Source organism: Lycorma delicatula, chromosome 3 (genome assembly GCF_047948215.1).
Source record: "Lycorma delicatula isolate Av1 chromosome 3, ASM4794821v1, whole genome shotgun sequence".
NCBI classification, from domain to species: domain Eukaryota; kingdom Metazoa; phylum Arthropoda; class Insecta; order Hemiptera; family Fulgoridae; genus Lycorma; species Lycorma delicatula.
In genome coordinates this window covers 224,051,497-224,075,708 of record NC_134457.1, presented here as the reverse complement: position 1 = coordinate 224,075,708, position 24,212 = coordinate 224,051,497, and the positions used below count along the sequence as shown (strand labels likewise).

The window sequence follows — 24,212 nt, the reverse complement described above, 5'->3', positions numbered from 1 at the left end:
ATTTTGAAGATACGCTGCGTAACATAGTTGTCGACTAAAAGTCATGTAGTTTCTTTAATGCCTTAATTTAATATAACCGTATGATGTTTTAGATTAACGAACAGCTTCATTTTTTATTATATAATGTGCTTTATTTTTTACTATTTTCTTCTGTTGAAGACTTGTTCTACCGACATATTTATCGAGTGTTAGAGAAACCGTATCGTTCTGTGGACAGCCTACCTCGATAATTTACGGCGCTACTACGTATTAATTACGTTGCAATATATTAAACACGGATTAACAGTGTAAAGAAACTTATTATATATTATGAAAATCTAATCGTTTATAGTAAAACACCCATCTCGAAAACGATACTATATTCATACTACATTATACTAAAACGATACTATATTCTATATACTAAAACTACTATATACTAAAACTATATACTATATACTATATACTAAAACTACTACTATACTATACTATATATAAAATATACTATATATATAATATACTATATATAAAACTACTACTATACTATATACTAAAACTACTATATACTATCTATATTCTATATACTAAAACGATACTATATTCATACTACATTAAAAACATGATTATGACAATTTTAATTATGCATGAAAAATAATTATCAACAAAATTATAATTTTTTTTAATCGCTGATCTTTGTTATAGTTGTTTTAAATCTGCAAAATCTTAGCTGACATTTTTAATCTATTCCTTAACTTTGTAAAAAAAGAAAAAAGCAAATAGCTTTTGCGATTTGACACTAAAATAAATTTAAATAAAAATTATTATAAGGGCATCAAACATTTTTAAATTCTAAACTTTTTAAACGATTATAGCTTTAAATAATTTTTAAAGCCGATCGTCAAGTACAAAAAATTAGAAAAACGAAACAAATTTTCTTTTTTGTACTATTTACTAATTTAAAATTTTTCCATACTGAATTCCCAAAAACGTAAATAACATAAAAGCTGTTATCATGTATAAGACTAACATTATAAGCCGGTAAAAAATAAATATAAAAATAAAGTACACCGAAAGAGGAGTAGTTTTAATTTGCAAAAGGATCGAGTAGCAATAGTAACAGTAGAAAATTATGAAAGCCTATCTGAAGTACAGAGGCGAACATGTCCTTGTTTTTCTTTTCTAATTTGGGTACGGAAGAATCAGTAAAAGTATAAAATACTTTTCTGCAGCAAATTGTCGGTACGGGGTCAAAAAATAAAAAAAATAATATTTGAGAAATTCTGCGCAAAGACTGACTTTTCGCTTCCGACGCCGTAACTATTTCGCAGTCAAAAACGCATTGATTTTCAGAGTACAACTTAATACATACGTTCGATTAACAAGGAGACCCTACACACAAGCATCAAGTTTAAACTCACTCGACACTGACTTACTGCATAAGCGCGTATGAAACATACACCACTACACAGTCAACGTAACCTCAAATTGAGGTTATGTTGTTTGTTGTCGACCTTAAACTGAACGTAACTTAAGAACGACTCGACCAGTCTTCATAAACTTTTCACACGCACAACTTCAGTCGTACCGCTACAGCATATAAATTTCAATGAAATCGATTTGGTAGTTTTGAAGATTTTTGAGCCAGAAAAAAAGACACAAAATAGAAATTTGAAAAAATTTCAAGTTTTTGGGAAAAATTGAACGTAACTGAAGAACGACTCAACCAATTCCCACATGTACAAATTCAGATACACTTATACAGCATATTTAAATTTCAATGAAATTGATCTAGTAGTTTTGGAGATTTTCAACCGTAAAAATTTATACATGAATGAATATAATATATATATATATATATATATATATATATTCAGCGAATGAATATTCCGAAATTATTCTGTTAGATAAATTTGATTTGAAAATAAATAAGAGTAAAGTAGAAGTAATGAAATAAAACAGAAATAAGGATAATGAGGAATTAAATATTAAATTGATAAAAAAAACAAAAAAAAAACAGAGGCTGCACATTATTAAAAAGTTTTTATTTAGGATGTAAAATTACAAAGGATGGATGAAGAAAGACTGTTGGAAAAGCAAACTAGCACAAGCCAGGAGTACATTTCGGTATCAAAATGTATATTTCGGTATCGGAAATTAAAAAGAAAAAAAATATATATGCATGAAAAGTAGCGAATGCTTTACCTTAGTGAAACGTGGAAATAGAAAAACTCGAAAAAAAATATTAAGGTTTTCGATATGTATTTTATAAGAATGTTGAAAATTGAGTGGGTTGATAGGAGTACCACCCCGGAAATGAATATGTTTTCAGAGAAATTGGAAAAGAGCGAATCGTTTTAAATATTATACATAAAAGTAACCGACTTTTTTTAATTCTAGCCTAAAGCTCTTTAAATGACCAAATCCATTTTATAAATATTAATCTAAAAGGGTAGGGTTCTAGAATACTAAAAAATAATTTCTTTTTCTTTAAAAATAAACATTTTCAAGAAATTTTAATTTTTGGCATTCCATAAGATACTCCATGTAGCAATTAATCTCTAAGTAACTTAGAAGATGGACTTCGATGGAATCTTTCTGATTATTAGTGGTATTTTTAACGTTAAATTTTTATTTAAAAACTAAAATTAACATACGTATTATGTATTACGTTAGGTACTGAAACACCATTAAATAGATCTCCACAGGTCTGGTGACAAATGAATCGTACGTTTTATTACTGTTAATTAAAGATATATGTTGAAATACCTTGTGTAATTTCTATCGCAAGTCGTAAGGTTTATTTTCGTATCATGACGCGTGTCTGTATTAAGGTGTATCAGTATATAATAAGGGAGAAAGATAAAAACAGAAAGAGAGAGCTCGAACGAGTGGAGGGTGGAAAATTTCGGCTCGTGGCCATCGCGTGCCACGTCTGATGTGGTCATTGTCTACATGTCTCCGTCGTACATCCTCTCTACATGCTTGTTAAAGTATCCCGATTGTACGTCGAGATTGGTGACTCCAGCTTTGTGTCGATCTTTTATTGAAAGCAACACCGTTCTTTCTTTTTCCTATTTCTATCTTAGTACTTTTGATTCTCTTTACTTAGAGTACTAGGTTATTTTTTGTTTCTTTCTATAACTATCATCTTTATTTGTCCGTTCTACCGAGATTTATTTTGTCCTCAATATCAAAATTTCTATGCACGTATCAAAAGAAATCAAGACATCTCTCATTGTATACGTTATTTCTCTTCGACGTTACTATTATTATTTTTGAACAAAATAAAACGATTTATTCTACAGAATCTCAAACGATACGCAGATTCTTTATTTTCTATTATTATAAATTGAGGGATATTATACCTCATACTGATATTATATTAATTCTGTAAAGGTTATAACAGAAGTCACGGTTTATAGATAATAAGATTGTAAAGCCAAAGCCTCACATTAACTTCTCTAAAAATGAGGTATCCTAAGATATAATATGCAAATATTATATTATTAAAAAAACTGTGTAATTGAAATGATAGCGGATACAACCCGAAATGTGTTTTGAATGAAATATAAAGAAAATGAAACGCAAGGTTTTTTTTTAAATAACATTGACGAATATAGAATTTTACATTTTTTAGACAGAATTTTATTTTTTAATACTTTTATTTATAGTCGCATCGACAATTAAAGTCATTACCGACTTAACATTAGAATGTAACTGTACCGGTAAATTTGTCCAAGACAACAAATTCAGGTCGACTACTCTATTCTTGAAACGTGTGGTTAATTGAAACCCGACCACCAAAGAACACCGGTATCCACGATCTAGTATTCAAATCCGAATAAACGTAACTACCTTTATTAGGACTTGAGAACTCTGACTTCAAAATCGGCTGATTTACGACGACGAGTACCATTAGATCAATCCGCTGGGTTATTTTAAAATTTTATTTTATTTTTATGTAGAATTTCATTTTTTATTTTATGTAGAATTCTATTTTAGGTTTTTTATGAAGAAAAAATGAGAAATAATAAAACTTTAAATTAAATTTTTAATATATACAGAATAGATTATCCCAATTTCATAAATAAAAACCAAAGATTCTTCTTTTTACTTTCACGAAACATGCGCTTAACTGTAGTAGAATGTAACTTAATCCTCGATTCAAACTGTCGCTGCACAAAAACAAGCTGTAAAATAAGCTTGCAAGACATACAGAATACAGTCTTCATCGATTATAAAATAAAATAAAAAAGAATCAAAATCTACCTCATACAGATCTAAAACGTTTATTAAACGTAACATTTAAAACGTTCTGTTGTTAAGAAAAATAATCACCTCGTAAAGAATACACAATAATTTACGAAAAATTATAAATTAAATTTTTGATATCTCGAACTTAATAAATTTTTATCTCGTTTAATAAATTTTTGTAAATGAAATACTGAAAATTCAGCGTATTTTATAAATTTTAAATCAAGCGACTATCTTTTACAGAATGTATTTTAGTAAGAAACTGAAAATACTAGTAAACGAAAAATGACACGATAAAATGCGACTCGTCGGTTTGAGTCATTGCTTTCGTCAAAGCCGATTTATCAAATAAATTTTATTTTAAAATCTTTCTTATAGTTTAATAAATAATACGTCGATAAAAATAAATAATTCAGATCTTTTAAACGGTTCCTGAGTTTTAAACGAAAGTTGGTAAAAAAACGCACGGGTCTTCTAATTTATACAGAATGATTCACGAAGAATATAAAAAACTACAGTTCTATTCGTGAAAGTAAACAAGAAAGTTCATATAAATATAGGTTCGCAAACGCTTCGTTAGCGAGTATCGGCTGGCAAAAATTTCGCCCTGATTTTTGCTTTTTCGGTAAAATTAAGTCAGAACGTAATTAATGGGATAAGTTAAGGGATGCATTTATCGGATTTATATGAAATTGAAAAAAAAAATAAAAAAAATAGGTTTCAGAACTGTATATTTAGTAGTTTTCTAGAAGTCTGGGGTAAGAGACAAAACATTGTGGTTGAAAAACACAATATTTTATGTTTGGCGTTATATAACTTTGTTAAACGGGTAAGAAATACATTAAAGTTTTAAAGAAAACTTGTAGAGTACTTGATTGTGAGTAAAATGGTATGAATAAACAGAAAATAAATACAAAAGTAAAAATTATTTAATTCTTTAAACCTTAATCGTTTCTTTTTCTTAAACATTGAATTCTTTTGTATTATTGAAAATTCTGTTTCACTTAATACCTTGTCAAAATCTGCCGTATTTAAAATTTTTTCTTTAATTCGCTTCAAAATTCTTACGTTTGTATTTAGTTTCTAAGTTAAAAAGTTAGTTTATTTTCTAAGTTTTCTTTAGTTTGCGTCAAGTTTCTGTGGACTTCATTCGTTAAGTTAAAAAACGAATTTTAAAATTCGTCGTATAATTTATTATTTTTCACGACTTTAATATTAAACACAGTAGTTTTCATCATCTTCAGCGTTAAATTTTCTATTGTTCTTCATCTTCTCTTCTTAACCAACAGTATCTTCAAAGACCGATTCGTTAATAACGCTTATGCGGTCTTACTCCGTAACTAACAATGAAAATTATACGGTACGAACCGGTTCCAATTTACAGGTTTATTTATATTTGTCGTATTTCTTTCTAACATTTTAATGTGTCAATTTCTTATACGTAATTGCAGTGATACATGCGGTTTTCATATACAATTACTTTAAAACTACTTCGTAACCGATAACGGAAACACTAAAAGCAATTTATTTACGACCGATTAAACAATTTATTTTTGACCGATATTAATTTACTGCAACTTATAGTTTTACTAAACGGTTTTTTACTACGATTACAGCAAAATTTTCTTTTTTGTTTAATTACAACTCATCGTAATAAAAAAAGCGTCAAGTAATTAAATTTATTTAATAACAATAGCGATAAACAAAAGCAAAATAAACAATACTACAAAAAATAACTTTAAAAACGGTTAAGTACCGTAAATGAATTTAACTGGAAAGGAATTAGTCTCCGTGACGTTCCGCTATATATGAAAATGAATGAAGAAATTGTAGGATGACATAAAAAAAATAAATAGAAAAACAAACGATTAAAGAATACAACAAAAACAATTTTATATTTTTAAATTTCCTATCGCTAAGTAAAATAGAAGAACGGTTTAAACGGACTTAAAAATTAATTTCACGTCTACAGGGAAAATCTAATAATAATTTTTAGTTGTTTTACCTACTTTAAGATTTCTTTATACTATGTTTAATATTTTTTGGAAAAATGCATTATTTATAACTCGAAAATTGTAAGATACTTACAGATAGTTATTATATTTTTTAAAAAAATGTATAGTATATATAATATATTTTTTTATAATATATTAAAAAAAAAAAAAAAACAAAGAAATATGAAAATATTTCACAGTCTGTCTTATTTTTGTCCTTTTGTTTCTTGGCAGAAATTCATTCTTAAAGATAGATTATCATCGTTTAATTACTGCAAGTAAAAACAAACCTAGGGAAATGGGTCTCTCTCCTTGGAAATTTGAAAGATAAAAATAAAGCTGTCATTTTTTTAGATGATGCGATCAACGTGTAGGTGTAGAGGTAACATAGCATGTCTAAATTTGGCTTAAGAGATAATTAACGACAGTTTAAATTTCGTGTTGTCTTACCTTTTCATCTTATATTAAGCAAGTTGCGGCGGACGCTGTCTCTGTGATGCACAAACTTAGAAGGATTGCTCGGAAAGACTACGGGCTGTCGGGCCGCCAAATGTACTTGGTGTACCGAGGCGTCTTCGAAAGTATGATCGCATACGCGGCGCCGGTTTGGGCGCATAGGTTGGATAGGAATAGAGCACTACTTCAAAATTTAAGGAGTGCCCAGCGCAGAGCCATGATAGTATGCACTGGTGTATTTAAAACAACCTCCTACGAGGCTACTACTGTATTGGGAAAGGCTCTCCCAATCGTTTTAGTGGTGAAAATTCGGGCAGCCATGTGGAAGTTGCGAAGAGGTCGGGAGGCCGAGGCGTTTGGGATGCGGTTTCGAGCCGGGCCAGAACCGGAGCGGAACGGTGATCACAATGCACCGGAGCAAAGTTTCGTCCAGTTGCCCATCTCCCGTCTGCGGAAAAGGCTACAAAGCCTCGCGATGGAGGCATGGCAGCTTCAATGGCACACCACGACTAAGGGTAGATCCTTGTATAATTTTATACAGGATTTGGGGGGATGGTATGCCTCGAGTTCCTTTTTAAGGGCGTCGGGTGCCCAGGCGCTCACCAACCATGTGAATCTAAACCAATATCTGTTTCGGTTTCGCCTGGTGGCTGATGAGTTGCGTGTCTGCGGGGAGGTCCAGTCTAATGTACATATGATGTACGACTGCCCGGCCCTTGGGGGGGGCCAGAGACGGAGCCACCCTGGAGCTTAGAGGTCAGGGGGAAACCTGGCCGCTCACAAGCGGCGAGGCAGTGTGGCGAGAGCCGCACTGTCGGACCGTGTGGGAGTTCCTTGATGAGGTTGCTATGTTCAACCATCATCGGTAAATGTAAGGGATTAAGTGTAAAATGCAATTGGACTCCTACAGCTCTGCTGCTGGAAACCAACCTTGAAAATAGGGCTGGCTATCAGCCAAATCACCTCCAAGCGCTGTTAAATGGTGGACAGGTACTAGCTGGCATACAGCGACCGAGGCGTGGCAGCCAAAATTGCTGTCTTTTAATTTTATTGACGTATAGTTATAAGTTGTACAAGGGGTGCGCCTCCCCGATCTAGTTTTATGTTTGACAAGTGAGCGATTGCGACACTTCAGCGGGTGCTGTATGGCGCCCTGCTTGATTCGCTCACGCACGTTAGGTAGCTCACTAGGAGCTTTTAGGATTTGGGTCGCTAAACCGTTCTGAGGCTCAGTAGCCGTTCTTGGCACGGAACATTTGGTCTATGCTCTAGGGCGACCGAATCGGGTGGTGGTGGGAGAAATGCCAGTTAACCAAATTACCTTTTCATCTTATCCGACCTTTACGCAAGCTGAGTGGAACGGAGTGAGGTGACTTGTCGGAAAGGGAATTTAAAAATTTTATTAACATATTTTGTAAGCTAACTTTTTAACTTCGACTTGGAACTATTCAAAGCGAGACTGAACTGTTAATTCACACGTTAATTTATCGTGATTAATGCGTGAATTAACAGATCGGGTTTTTACATTAATATTTTAAAGATAATAGAGTTTACAGAATAAGGAAAAATTTAAAGTGAAATTGTTCTAGCGATTCATTTACAACGATCACTGATTACTAAGACATAATATATATTTTTTTTTTAATTAAGTCTCCGATCAACTCCAAACATGTTCGTACTATAATTGAATTTGGTAATAAGTTATTTATTTCTTATAAGTTGTACCGCGGTGTTTCTCAAGGTATTATTTATTACCCGGAATGGAACCGTAAGTCAAATTTCAAAAAAAGTATTAAAACAAAATCGATTTAATTTTTATTATTTAAAATTAAATAATTATTGTCCTTCTAAAATATTTTTCTTAAGTTTATTCAAAGCGTGAAAAACACAAAAAAATTGCATCTCCTAGATGGAAAAATCCGCCTTTGAAATTTATAAATCGTTTCTGAGAAAGTTGTACGTAATTCTGTTTACTATTTTCATCGCATGAAATTTTTAAATAAAACTCATATTTAGAGAGTAAGTTACACAAAAGTTTACAAACAAGAGAAGCGGCTTTAATTTACTGTCCTATTATATTTTTTTAAGCGATCCAAATCCTAAATATTTATTTTTCTTCTTTTATCTTATTTTTCAATAAGGAAGTCTCTCTTATTGAAATATTGTACCCTTTGGTAACCGTTTAAAATTAGGGAAATTTAGCAGACGCAGCTAAGATTCAATTTCTTAAGTTACGCTTGCTTAAATTAAGTTCATTTTTTAGGATTTTTTAAAGCGCTTTATGACGTAAATGCTGAATAATTCTGTAAAAACTGTAGCACAGAAACGATTTTCTGTATCGGGCAGAAAGTCACATAAATAAAGCTATTGAAGCAAAACAATTTTTAATCTTGTTTGAACGTAAAAATAAAAGCTATCTTAACGAATCATATAATTTGTAATTATATGCTGATTTTACTGTTCTTTTTGTGTACTGTAATATACAGGGTTATCATAAAAAAATGGTGCGGTTTTGAACATGGTTTAAATTAAAACAGAATTACTTACAGTTTATGTTATTTAGTTTTCAAATTTGTCGTCTCAAACGTTTTATTACATAATTAATAAATTTCAATATGTCGCCCTTAGTCGGTCGACAAATGTCCAAACGATACTCAATTTCTCTCCAAACATTGGTTAACATTTCTTCGTTAATGGTTGTCATCGCTTCATTAATCCTGTTTTTAAGCGGTTTAGGTCGCGAATTTTTTGTGTATAAACAACGCTTTTGATGTACCCCCCACAAGAAAATGTCGCAAGGTGTCAGGTCTGGACTCGTTGGAGGCGAAAGTACGGGTCCTCGCCGGCCTATCCATCGATCTCCAAATTTTTCGTTCAAAGCGTCCGCGACCGATGCATTGAAGTGCGGGGGAGCACCATCTTGTTGGAAATGCAGTCGATGAATGTTTTCGAGTTCATTCGGCTCAGGAAAGCAATAATCGGTTAACATGTCAAGAAACACAACTCCATTAATTGTTTTTTCAGCAAAGAAGAAAGGCCCAATCACACGATTTTTCATCATACCACACCGAACATTAACTTTAGGCGAATCGCGTTGTTTCTCGATAATTGCGTGTGGGTTTTCAGAGCCCCATATAAGTGAATTGTGTCTGTTAACACATCCATTCACATGGAATGTAGCTTCGTCTGTAAAAATTATATCATCTAAAAGTGATTCGTTTTCACCTATTCTGTCCGACATTTCAACGCGAAATTGTAACGTTTTTCCCCATCATCGGGTTTCAATTCCTGCAGTATCTGGATTTTATAAGCGTGTAATGTCACATTGTTTGACATTAATGTCAATTGTTTTTTCAGCAAAGAAGAAAGGCCCTATCACACGATTTTTCATCATACCACACCGAACATTAACTTTAGGCGAATCGCGTTGTTTCTCGATAATTGCGTGTGGGTTTTCAGAGCCCCATATAAGTGAATTGTGTCTGTTAACACATCCATTCACATGGAATGTAGCTTCGTCTGTAAAAATTATATCATCTAAAAGTGATTCGTTTTCACCTATTCTGTCCGACATTTCAACGCGAAATTGTAACGTTTTTCCCCATCATCGGGTTTCAATTCCTGCAGTATCTGGATTTTATAAGCGTGTAATTTCAGTTTTTTATGTAAAACTTTGCGGACTATTGATTTTGGAATACCTAATTCGACGCTTCGACGGGAGATAGACTTCCCAGGACTTCTAATTGCCGATTGTCTAATTAGTTCAACCGTTTCGTCTTGTACACTTGGTCTGCCGGTTGATTTCTGTTTTTTAACCGATCCGGTTTCTTTGAATTGTTTAAACCAACGTGTTATGGTATATTTGTGTGGTGGATCTCTTCCGAATTCACGTCGAAAGGCACGTTGAACTAAAATTACGGATTTTAATCCAGATATCAATAAAACACACTTCGCTTTGTCTTTATCCGAGAACATAGTAACTCGCTAAACTCACGCAACAACAATACAAGAACTGATGTTGTGGTTACAACTTATGATAAACAAACTTTTGGGTTGGAGGCTTTCAGGGATACCAATATAACACCTAGAAATTTCCCTACAATCTTCCTATGAATTACTGAAACCGCACTATTCTTTTATGATAACTCTGTACAGCGCGCAGACCACGCTTGCTACAAAAAATTAAGTCTTCTACTACCAACAAAAATCGTAGCAAAATAATATTTTCTATTAAATTGGTGATATCTCTTGAGGAATTCATCCGATTTTTATAATAAAATAAGAAAAGGAAAATTTCACTTTCGTGGTTTCTGTTACCGACTACATTGCTACAAGAAAAATGACGCCGTAGATCAGTCAGCACACGCGACTCCTTCCTAAGAAGGGAGCGCATTGTTTCCTCCAAACACTAGAGCCCCGGAAGGCTATTCCTGTTAGCCCAAAGGGCGCTAGCACGGAAAGGATTTCAGGGGACGGACTGAAGGAGAATTACGCCGGGAGTACGAAGCTCGTATGCGCCTAGTCTCCCACGATCAACCCCGCTCAATTAATTGGTCTAAAGGACCGGAAGGCAAAAACCAACTCCGTCCGTAAATAAAACATAAAAAATCTATGAGCCATTAAATAAATAATGACCCGCCCGATGAAAGAATGACACAGCAGCAAGGGACATTTGTCCAGGTTCCGCGATCGGTAGGGAAATAATAAACTCCCGCTATCCTTGCGTTCCGTTCCGACGCTGTAGAATATATCACACGTTCCGTTTTATATCTACATATCCCATATTATTAAAATCAAAAACGCACAAAAATATTCCATGTGTCTCCTGTATTTTATTGATTTTTGGTTTAGGCTATCAGTCTGAGCGTTTAAGAGCAATTTTACTTATTTATACTCTTTTTGGTCCTTCATCTTTTAAGAATTTTTTATTTTATGGATTTTTTTTATTACGTTTTAATTTTTTAATTAATTCAACGGTTTTATTTTATTTTTTAATTAAGTTTCCTTTATTTGGGTTTCATTTGCGATTATCCTCTAATCGTTCTACAAATACGGCCAAAAAAACTCATTCCTCTTTTCCGAATTTGCGTTGCTAAATCATTATATTATTATTATTAATTAAAATAATAACGACGATGACATTTATTTTGATACTTACCTTCTTGAGAAAGCGGCTTCGCATTGTGTGCAACGATATTTCTTGTCACCCGTATGAAGTTTAATGTGCCTGTCCCTGCTTCTTTTGTGCTTGAACAGGCGGCTGCAAAATTCACATCTAAAAGGCATGTGGTCACTATGCGTCTAAAACAGATAAAAAAATTTCATAATATCATTACTATTTTTAGTATAAAAAAAAATACTTTTAATCTTACTATCGATGATTCTAGATATACCGAATTTACAAATTAATTTCTTACAGTACAATACGTAGCGCGTATGAAAATACAACAATAAACTGTTGTATATGAGATTATTTACTCTGGCTCTGAGAACTATCATAGTAAATTATCGATTGAAATTAAATAATGTAATTTCACAATGTTATTCTTCAAATTTCGTTACTAGCGGTTATTAATAATTTCATCAGTGCAAATTACTTCCTCCAAGTGCGTGTATGTCTGCGATTCGGATTTTTATAAAAAAATAACTTTTGTAAAATACACTTAAAAATAAATTAACATATAGGTTTTGAAAAACCTAAGGATTGAAATATTTGAAAGTCCTATTATTCTTTCCTTAACAGGATCGGGATTAAAGACTGAAGTAGAAAAAATAGAATCCATCACAAAACAAGAAAATCGAAAATATAACAAAAGAATTAAAAAAAAAAAAAATATTCTCTTGGCGCTTGTTTTGAGTAGTTATAGCAGAATATCACAATTTGCGCACGTAATTTAGTTAAATTAGTAAAAAAATTAATATAGTTATTAGAAAATAAAGTAAGAATAATAAGAAATAGGAAAGTAATTTGATAATCCGGACCTGACAAGATCGCACTCGCTTCGATCGTATAAAATACGGTTTACACAGAAGTTGCCCTTAATGAATCATTTTAATTTAGAGTTACGGCATTCCAATTTTTGACTTATTCTCTTAATTCCGCACGTTATTCTTTCCTTAAATAACCTTTTAGAGATTTCATTAGGCCAACCTGGATGAGGTCAGATTAACTGTAAATTTAGAATACGGAGTATTAATTTAAGTAAATTAACTTGATTTAAAAATTTTGTCTCGATTATATTTTTGTTAAAAAGATTTATTTCAGTAATTTGGTTAAAAAAATTGTATACGCGTTTTTGTGTATGTGCGCGCGCGCGTCTCTGTCTCTCTCTCTCTCGTGTGTGTGTGTGTGACATCTCTGGTTTGACAAACGTGAACAGCATGACTATTATAGATGAGAACGATTACAATCATAAAATTTGGAATGGTAGATTCTGTATTTGGAAAGATTATTTGTCTTAATCGTACTTTCGGTCGCACGGTAAGATGGGGAGGGGTGAAAATGAATTTTAATTAATAATTAACCCGGTTTTAATCGAATGGTATTTCCACACTCCTCATACCTCAAAACGTAAAGAAAATTCATTTTCACCCCTCCAAAATTTTATCATGCGACCGAAAGTATTTGATGAATTTCAATGAAAATTAAATTTTCTGCAATAGTGTATCTGAAGTTGTAGGTGTGAAAAGTTGATGAAGATTGGTTGGTTGAGTCACTCTCAATTTAAGGTCAAAAAATTTGTACTGGGCAAGTTAGAAGCGTGGTTCGTTACGATTCTGCAAGCTGGAGCGTTGACGTTTCTTTGTTAGTAATCTACGCTGTTATTGTTCGGCGTATTCAGGTAGTGTTACCTACTTTGAGGGTTTGATGACAGGGTATGTGTTTGAGCACTGCAAAAGGAAACAAAATAAAATATCGAAAAGTCGCCCTTAAATTTTTTTTTTTTAATTTGTGTAAGATGACGGTTAGCTACCGAAGAGTTGTTTTACTATGTTTTGAAAGGAGTTGGTTTAATGAAATATTACTCGCACGTGGTAATTATTATACAAAAATATATTATTTGAAATTTTCTCTAATTAACACGATTAATTAATTAATCGTTACTGGAATTTTGTTTTATGTAATGTTCAAACGAGTGATTTACTTTCAAGCGAACGGAAAAGTAAGAATTTATACAAACACAAAAGATATCAGTGGGCTTATGATCGTAGCTGTTGATGCCCTCTCTTTCTTAAAAGAAAGAAGAGTGGAATAAAGACTGTCTTTTTTCAATACCTCTTAAATCTTGTTTAGTTCTCTCTTTTAAAATAAATAGAATTATTTCAATCGGTCAAGAAAAAAGTAAAACTAAAGGGAATAAAATTCCTTTAAAATTCAAATTTGAAATCTGGAGATAAATGTTAAACGTGAATATGAAACGCATATATGGATGTAAATACCTCTAAAAACAATGATACCTTTGTAAAAGTTAAGAAAAAAAATGCCAAAAAATCTTTCATCTCAAATTTGATCAAAAATCTTTTTTTTAACTTTTGACTGTTTCAGTTAGTTAACGCAATATTTGGAATTTTTAGGAGGGAAATGAAATTCCCAAACGAAACGTTATCAGGATGGAGAAATATTTCATCTTCTATTATAAAAAGAGTAAACTAAAAAACCATTATACATACGAATAAATATAATCGTCGTTTAAACTGCCCAAATACTTTTATTTAATATGTTCATTATGCGACCACATACTTAACTACAAATTACATTTTTTATGATTTTTACATTTTATTAAAACGCTTTAGACTTTATACATTTTTTATTAAAACTTTATTCACGTACCTACTAATATCTTTTTCACAAATCATTTCACTAAGCGATAATTTTAAGCTTTAAACAAATTCCCAAAACGTTCAACAATATCGTTGCCAGATTATTTTTAAAGAATTTTGTTTTATGTAATGTTCAAAAGAGCGATTTACTTTCAAGCGAATGGGAAAGCGCGAATTTAGAAGAAAACAAATGATATTTGGTAGAGGACTAAAGACTCCTTTTTTTCTATATGATGTTTTAAATTTTCTCTTTATAAAACAGAATTATTTCCAACAGTTACTGAACAATAATGATACAAAATTTCGTTAAAATCCAAAGTTTGAAAGCCGAAGGAGAAATAAATGTGAAATATTTATCCGGGTAAGTTGTCTCAGATATAGTTCTCTTAAGCAGTTTTATATATATATATATATATATATATATATATATATATATATATATATATAAAGAGTCTAATTTATATTTTACTTTCCCCATTTTATTTGATAAAGGAAATATAAATTATTATTAATGTTATTAATTTACTATTATTACTATTAACATTATTATATAATTATAGTATAGACGTCAAGTCTTAGTTCTAAATTTGATTTGAACGTTTTTTTAAATTTAATTTATTACAAAAAACAACTTCAAAAATTTATACGAATGTATAGCCTCTGTGTGTGTGCGTGTGTGTGTAGCGCGCGTAATTACAGGATATATCAAGATTATTTATATAAATGGAACAATGATCATTATAGCCGAGCATTTTTTAAGAGCTGTAAAAGTTATAATCATAATGCTTGAGGCAAGGACCATAGCACAACGCAACATAGCATAGCAAGCATATTATAAATGCAGTGGGACAGCTCGTTGCACCCTGTCATTCGTTGACGCGGGGGCACAACAAATGAGGCAGTTATTGGCTCCCATTGCATTCTGTTCGCTCACGCCCGGGGTGGTCCGACCATTGTTTAGCGAGAAACAATAGCCCTTCCAAAAAATTTTTAACTGGATGTGTTGTTCTAAATTATTTCTCATCATCTAGTTTGGTCTTCATTGTTTTGGTTTTCAAACGAGAGCGTTAAAAATCGTACTAAAAATATTATATACTTAATTTAATGTACTTAAACGATTATAAATATTATTTCTAACAATTCTTATAAAATTCAATACATTATCGCGTAAGATATAGCCCGGCGTAATAATTTGTTTTAATATCGGCACAAATAAAATATATTACATCGAATTCCTTTCGAATAACTGCGCCTATATAAAACAGATATACATAGACTAACTATTTTTACCTCGGGGTAAAGAGCTCATCTTTCACATTAACATGCGGGCAACACTTTTGTATTTGTTGCTTCTGGAATGTCCATTATTTAAAAGCTCCTCCCAATTTAATTTACTTATCCGAGTAATTTTATTCGCATTCCTTAAACGAGATGGGCCACCGAGAAGTCTCTGGTCGGTATGCTACGTTCCGTTTTAACGCTTCGTAGATGAAACCGTGAGTGTCTATTATCCTTTTTATGTATAATTATTACAGGTAAAAGGAATACAAACGAAAGCCGTTTTTTATAATGCGGTAAACAAATTAATATTTAAATTAATTTTTTGTAATCGAAGAAAGAAAATTAACTTTTATTATTTTAAATAAAGAAAATAGAAACAAAAGACAAAAAATTAAAAAAAAAACCGAGATAATAAAAAAATTTTCATTATTATACTCGGTGTAAAGATTATGTCAATCCATTGAAAAAAGATGGATTTTATACATTATCAACATGAATTAAAGGGGAATTGCTTTATCTAATTCATAAAAATTAAAAAAGTTAATAATAACACTGTTCCTTTTAAACAGATGAGTCATCTTGTGCAATTTTTCACGATTCAGTTATATATATATATATATAATAAAGTAAAGTTAATGTTCCCATTTATATCTGTACACTTAGAATTGTACCTTGTTTATTTATACATATTTTTACGTTTTGGTTCAGGTGGATTTAAAATGACAAAACATTTTTAAAAAATCTGGGGAATCAAAATTTTGATATATTATGATACAAACCCTTTTTATAATACTCTTTAAAAACATTCTAATGTTTTTTAGCTCTGGAAATAAGAATGAAATAAAATACGTACATTTTATGAAAGAAATAAGAGAACCAATGATCTCTGATAACGGAATTCTTTTGCCTGGCAATGACATACGGGGTTTTACAATCATTGAATTGTCTGTGTGTGTGTATATATATATATATATATATATATATATATATATACGTATAATTTAACTTTTATATATATATATATTCATAACAATTTATGTATATATATAGATATTAACTTTTTTATTTTATGTTATACGTGCATATGTTTAATTTTTTACTAAAAACACTTGTATTATTTTAATTGTCGTCTTAGAAATTTCCTACTTGTTTTGCAGCATCATTAGGGAATGAAAATATCATCAATTACGTTTCGTCGGTCTTAATACAAAAAACACATACAACACATCTTATACTGTAATATTGCGGGGTGTTAAGTGTTTTTTTGTATTTAAACATGACGAAATGTAATTATGAATATTTTCTTTTCGTGATGGTGCTGATACACTGATGCTGTGAAACATGTAGGAAATTCATACGACAAATGTATGGCAAGACGATAATTATAACTATATGTATTTTTAGCAAAAAAAAAAACAACAAATATATATATTAATTATTTATATCAACTTTCCTGCAAATCATAGATACTTGGTGAAGAGTTTTATAACATTTTTATGTAAGTGAAAAAATTTAAATAGTTTACAAAAATAGCTTTAAATATTAAATAGCTTTTATATATATATATATATATATATATATATAAAAGCCGAAAATTTGTCTTTTTGTTTGTTCTTGCATCACGCGAGAACCAGTCGACATGCTTTCAAATTTGCAAGATACATTCGTGTTATCCCAGAGAAGGCTTTATAATCTAAATGGAGGTCCTATTCTCCTTGCGGGTGAAGTTGCGGTTTAAAAATATTCATTAAAGAAGAAAAAATGAATAATTAATTAAAAATTAACTTAATTTCTGTTACCGATGCGACAGAAATAACTTGTAAAATTTTACGTCAAAGCTGTGTTTAGTTTACTTACCGTGGTCGCTTCTACCTTGTCTTTTGTAATTTAGAATCTTTTCTGTTTTCTATGCCTGAATACTTTAATTGTTATTTATCAATATTATTCTTAGAACCGTACGGGTAACATTGTTGAGGTTCAGGGGTACCGCCCTGTGGATAAAAGGGAATGGCGAGGGAATCGAGATCTGCGGCCCTGGGCTAGGTCCCGTGACCGCAGGACGCTCTGGATCGGTTTCGGGTTTCGCCTGGCCGACGTGAGCCTCGACCGGCTAGTATATGGAGAGTGGTATCAGGAAGTTCTTCTGGGATTTTCATAACATATTCTACTCGTGAGAATAATGGAAAAAGTTCACATAAACATTCGTCCTGAATGCTTCGTTTGCGAGCTAGGGCTAATGAAAGATTTCGCTCGGATTTCAACTATCCGTTGAAATGAGGTTGAAATTTTGAGGGACGCTAATTAAGGGGCAAGATTAATTAAGGGGCTTTCTTAACGTTTTTGAACTGAAAAATGGAATAAAATAGGTCCCACAACCGTATCTGTAGTAGTTTTTGAGAAATTTGTACACAACTTTTTGTATACAATATTTTTAATCCATCCCTAGATGCAAAAATGTAAAAGCGTTAGATCAGGCGATCGTGATGTCCAGGAATGTGGACCTCCACGACCGATCCATTTCTTAGGTTAATTACGATTTAAGTGAGTGGAAACGGCACAAGAGAAGTGGGAAGGCGCGCCATCGTGCTAGAAGTATATTTTGCGCATCAGCGCTAGAGGAACATTTTCAAGCAGCTGCGCTAATTCTTCTTAAAGAGAGTGCAAATAGACTTCAGCATTTAAGCGGCCAGGTAATATGGACGGTTCAAAAAGCTAATTTTGAAGAGGGCCGCACCATATATTGACCCTAAATCGGAGTTGAAATTGCCCTCCACCGTTTCATAAGGATTTACTTCTGCCCGTATACGCTCATCGCGTAAATGTTGACGCCATCTCCAGTGAAATTTGCCTCGTCGGTAAATAAAATATGCTTGCAGAGTTGTCGATTTGTATTCCACCAGTTGCAGAATCCCAAGCGAAGCGGACCGTCTCCTAGGTGTAAATGTTGAACAGGCTGTTTTAAGGATAAAACTTATTTTGTTTAGGTGTCCTCCAAACCATCGAATGCAAAACTCCTGTCCGCTTGGAAAGACGTACTCACTCCAGGACTGCTCTGAACCGCATCAATAATAATTTAATCAATACCAGCATCGTGTTCGACAGATCGTAGTTAGGTAGGTTCGAGTAAATCGTAGGTAGTGAACCTGATTCCTGAGAATTGTGAAAAGTAGCGCTAATTCTTTTGGATTCTGCATTCCTGCGATTCGAAAAATGTATTTCATATTCTACTGCAACAGCTGTAGTATTAGCACCAAACACACCAGAATGAATACCACATCAGCGAATTCCTCTGTTACAAATAAGTACGGTATTACTTCATTGGGAAACCGACCACGTTCAGACTAAAATTCACAAAAAAATGTCGATAACGACAGCACAATTCACAGTACCCGATATACTTAATGTACCTTACAGAATGATTTAAACACTAATACAGTGTTGCCGATTGTCGATCGGTTGTTATTATTGCAGACTTTGAAATAATAATTTTTCAAATGATTTACTGCATTTCTGTCATTAATAAAAACGTCATTATCTAAGTAATTTTTATTTATTTAACGGTCTTCACCCCAGATTTCTCAAAATTTACTGCAGATACCGTTCTGGGACGTACTTTATTCGATTTTTCGGGTTAAAAGCTATAAGAAATCACTAATTTTCTGCTTAATTAACGCCCTAAAAATGTCAGTACGACCTCATTTCGTCGGGGTAGCTGAAATCCGAACAAAATGTTTCACTGGCCGTAACTCGCAAACGAAGCATTTTAGGACGTAGGTTTATACGAATTTTTTTATTTATATCTTCGAATATAGTAGGTTATGAAAATCCTAGAAGTTCGTGATACACTCTGTATATAAAATATACAGTGTATATTTTTGGGTTTTTGAATCCTATCAAATGTTGTCGACGGGAACGGTTTTCTTTATTTCATTTCATTTTCTTTAAATCATTACAAACCCGGTATCGCTTGAGGTTACGACAAGACATATGATAATAATTTCAACAATTTTTTGCTGCAATCCCGGAGTTACAGAAGCGAAAAACGCGTTACCCTCTATCCGGTGAAGTCAGATAAAATACTTATCGGATTATAAATTTTATAATCGGTTTCAATTATATTTTGAAATAATTATTATAATATTCTTTACAGTCGACTGAAATAAGTAAATCGAATTTATAATTTAATACATCTACTGTATATTATTTGTTATAAATACTTTCCTAATTTTACAATACTCTACACATCTTGTTCCCGTTGTAACAATGCGATAACCGTTCACAAACTTTGGAAAAAAGTTTGGTGGATAGCAAAAATTTGAATAAACATGAGATTAACATTTTTATTCTAATTAAAATAAAACGATTGTAGATCTAGGAATATAAAAACCTACCTAAGGTAGCCGTGAATTATCAAACGACGTTTACAACTTGGCTATACGAGCAAGTTTGGTGTTTTTGAAAAATAAATGCAGAAACAGACTTGAGTAGAACCGGACTTGAGACGTAAACTGTGTTCATTCACACCAAATATAGCGATGTTAGCAGAGTGTAAACAGCATCATCCTAGCCATTAGTTATGCGATCTATATGTATTCTTATATACTCGTATTACAGTCTCTTTTTGTAATAGAAATATTACAAACTTAAGGTAATTTTTTGTTATCAGTATTATGTTAATAAGAAATTGGAAAAAAGATCTCATAATTATGTCATTGTGAAGTATATATTATTTAGCGGGTCACGGAAGATTTTTATTTTAACGATCAAGGAAAAATAAATTAGAGTTTTAAGAGTCGCTGGTCTCATTATATGTTGTCGTTAAATTATGAAATTCATTATTTCATAGAATAAAGAAAAAAAAAAAATGGTACCGTAAATTATAGAACATAATTTTTACTAATTTTAAACATTTAACTGGATTTGTTTTAAACATCATTATAATCGTTAATTCGTTCGTCTTTGGCTCATTTTTATTTGTATACCGGTAATAATGTGAATAGAGTAATCTAAAAATTAATTTCTTAAATATATTTAATTATAGAACAGTTTTTGGTATTTTTTTTGGGACCGTCACTTATGACAACCTTAATGAAAAAACAAGCATACATGATTCTGATTATTAAGAGATTTAAGGTATTGGAAGAAAGTGAAAAAATAAATAAATTTTTTTTTAATCTTTTTGGAAAACTGGACGATTCAAATTTTTTTTTTTATTTACTGATTAAATTGTTTTGATTTACAAATTTGAAAGAGATGAAAAGGAGTTAAAATTTAATTTAGGAATATTTTTTTCTGTTAAAGCCGTAACTGTTTCATATCGCCATGCCATGCCAAACGAGAAGCAGTAAATATTCAAGTATACAAGTGATATTTTCGTTCTGCATACGAAAAGAACTGGTTATAGACTGAATATCACTCCACTCAGAGATAGTCAAGAGATATCACAGAGATAACCGTTCTGAATACTGTCTTTTGAAACTCAAGACCTGTCACAATCATAAGGGAGGCAGATAAGGTTTGTCTTTTCTATCGTCAAAAAGGATTATACTCATATACGAGGTGTGTGAGAAAAGTAATGAAACTGACTTTTTACTTACCAAAGTTTTTATTTTTTTCAAACAACAATTTTATCCCCTTCAAAGTAGTTCCCTTGGGCAGCTATACACCGGCGGAGTCGTTGTTCCCACTCCTGGTAGCAGCGCTGGAAGGCTTTAACCGGTAGGGCTTTTGACTGGTCGTTTACAATATTTTCCAGAGTTCCAAAATGACGTCCTTTTAAGACACGTTTCAATTTCAGGAAAAGGAAAAAGTCACTTGGACTCAAGTTAGGTGAATAGGGGGGTTGAGGAACCGTAGGAATGCGTTTTGAGGTCAAAAATTCCCTGATGGAAGTGGTCGTGTGACACGGAGCATTGTCATGATGAAGCATACAATTGTCTGCAATGTCTGGTCTCACGCGAATCACTCTTTTCCTGAGCCTTTCAAGGAGACCTTTGTAAAACACTTGGTTGACAGATTGTCCTGGAAAAACAAATTCTTTATGCACGATAACCCAACTGTCAAAAAAGCAAATCGGCACGGTTTTGATCTTTGATTTGCTCATTCAACATTTATTGAATGAGGAGATGATGAAGTGTACCACTCTTCGCTTTGTTTCAAGATCGTACTCAAATATCCAGGATTCATCACCTGTGATCAAACGATTGAAGAATTCTTGGTCATTGTCATTCCTCTCAAGATGATCAACGCACACGTTTCTTCGATTGTTCTTCTGTTCCGTTGTGAGGTTTTTCGGCATCAATTTCGCACAAATCTTTCGCATGTGCAAATCGTCTGTCAAAATTTAATATACGGTGAAATTGTTTAAATTTAACTGTTCACTCATCATCCTTCTTGTTAAACAACGGTCTGATCTCACAAGAACCCTCACACGCTCAACGTTTTCGTCAGATTTTGAAGTCGAAGGTCTCCCTGAGCGAGGTTGATCTTCAACGTGTTCTCGGCCTTCCAAAAATGATTTGTGCCGGCGGAAAACTTGCGCTCTTGATAAGCAATATTCCCCGTAGGCCTGTTTCAACTTTTCAAAAGTCACACTCGCGGATTCCCCAAGTTTAACACAAAACTTGTTCGCACAACGTCGCTCTAATTTCCGATGCTCCGTTTTCGTAATACACAAAAAAAACACAAGTTCACTGCTGGCGCTGTCAAAAATAATGTGTTGGCTGAACGGAGTTGAAACTCGTACTGAGCATGTGGAAGAGATGAACAAACCGATCTAGTACAGACCGGTAGACACAGCGTTGCCAGATCGCTCGCAGTATTACCAATGTCATTACTTTTCTTACACATCTCATATACTGCCATAATTCTCTAGGGAAGTTAGTACGTCTGTAGGGATATAAGTAAAACAAAAAGATTCATCTTATTGATATGCAAAAACAATCAGAAAAAAAAATATATAAAAGTTGCAAACAACGCAAGCGTTAAACACAATGCTGCTAGATGCAATGTTCTTTATCGGTTAAAAGAGACTAACTTACAACGATATAATCACAGTTTTCGATTCATTTCTTAAATACAATCACAAATCCACCGTTACTGACAATAACCTTATATTCTACATGTACCTAAAAAAAAACATTCAACACGTCTTAAAAACCTTGAATTTTACGAAATATATTAAAGAACGATAGCAATGTAGTAAATGAATTAACCCGATTCGAATCCGATGCGCTTTTAAACCGCATTTTAAATACAGTATATGAAAAATGAAAAAAAAAAAACAAGCAATAATACTGGCTAAGGCCAAGGGGTAAGAATAAATTTATCAGTCGACGAAGATGGAGCAACAACTGGAAACATTACAACGTCAGTGTTAAAAATAGATAATTAATAAATTCGGTTCGGCCTTTTGTGTAACAATTTTGTAGTTTAAGTTAACATTCCATAAGAAGCGATTACATCAACCTTTTTCTTTTTTCTGTTTAGCCCCCGGAACCACCATAAGGTATTACTTCAGAGGATGATATGTGCGAGTGTAAATGATATGTAGCCTTGTACAATCTGAGGTCGACCATTCCTGAGATGTGTGGTTAATTGAAAACCGATTATTCGCGATAATTTTTTAACGATGTTGTAAAAAGAGGAGATTCTCAACTCGATCTGTTTGGAATTTTTTGTTTGTTCAACCTTTATGCGCAATCAAATTGAACGATTTTGATGATTCGAAATTTTTTTTATAGATAACGTTCCACTAGTAGGTAACGTTCACATTGTAAATTTTACCTTTTATACTGATAAGAAAGGTTTTTTAACGAAGGATTACTTCGTCTTACATTGTATTATTTAAAACATTTTTTCACAAAAAAAGCGACTGAAAAATTTATAAGGAAAAACGTTTTACGTATTCCCGCATTCTAGAAAGCCTTAACTGACGTTCGATAAAAATATGTAACTCGTTTCTTTGCATTCCTTCTTACCGACTTATTGAAGAAAAGTACGGTATTACTTTCGGTTGCACGGTGGGATTGGGCGGTGAAATTGATGTTTTTTTTTTGAGGTAAGAGGAGTACGAAAATACATCCATTAAAATGTAGGTCCTTCTCTCTCTCTCTCTCTCTCTCTCTCTCTATATATATATATATATATAGCCTACAACTTATATAAAATCTGATTCTCGAAAATCTCTAAAACCACTTGATCAATTTCATTGAAATTTAAATATGCTGTAGGAGGGTCGAGTCGTTCCTGAGTTTTACGCTCAATCTAGGTCGACAGCAAACAACATAACCTCAGTTCAAAGTAGTTTCTTCGGTCGCATAGTGGAATTCTGGTTTGAAAAAGAATTTTATTTACGTTTTGAAATATGAGAATTACGAAAATACCATCGCATAAAATTTTACGGTTCGAAAATCTCCAAAACCGTGC

General features: G+C 32.4%; 1 protein-coding gene across 1 annotated transcript in view; it reads right to left on the bottom strand.

Moving 5' to 3' along the window:
- The window catches only part of LOC142321321 (zinc finger protein 423 homolog), a 124,881-nt gene that overhangs the window by 30,608 nt on the left and 70,061 nt on the right, over positions 1-24,212 (bottom strand). The window contains exon 3 of the mRNA XM_075359312.1: positions 11,842-11,984. Within this exon, the coding sequence (XP_075215427.1) occupies positions 11,842-11,984 (143 nt within the window). The remainder of the gene's footprint in view (positions 1-11,841; positions 11,985-24,212) is intronic.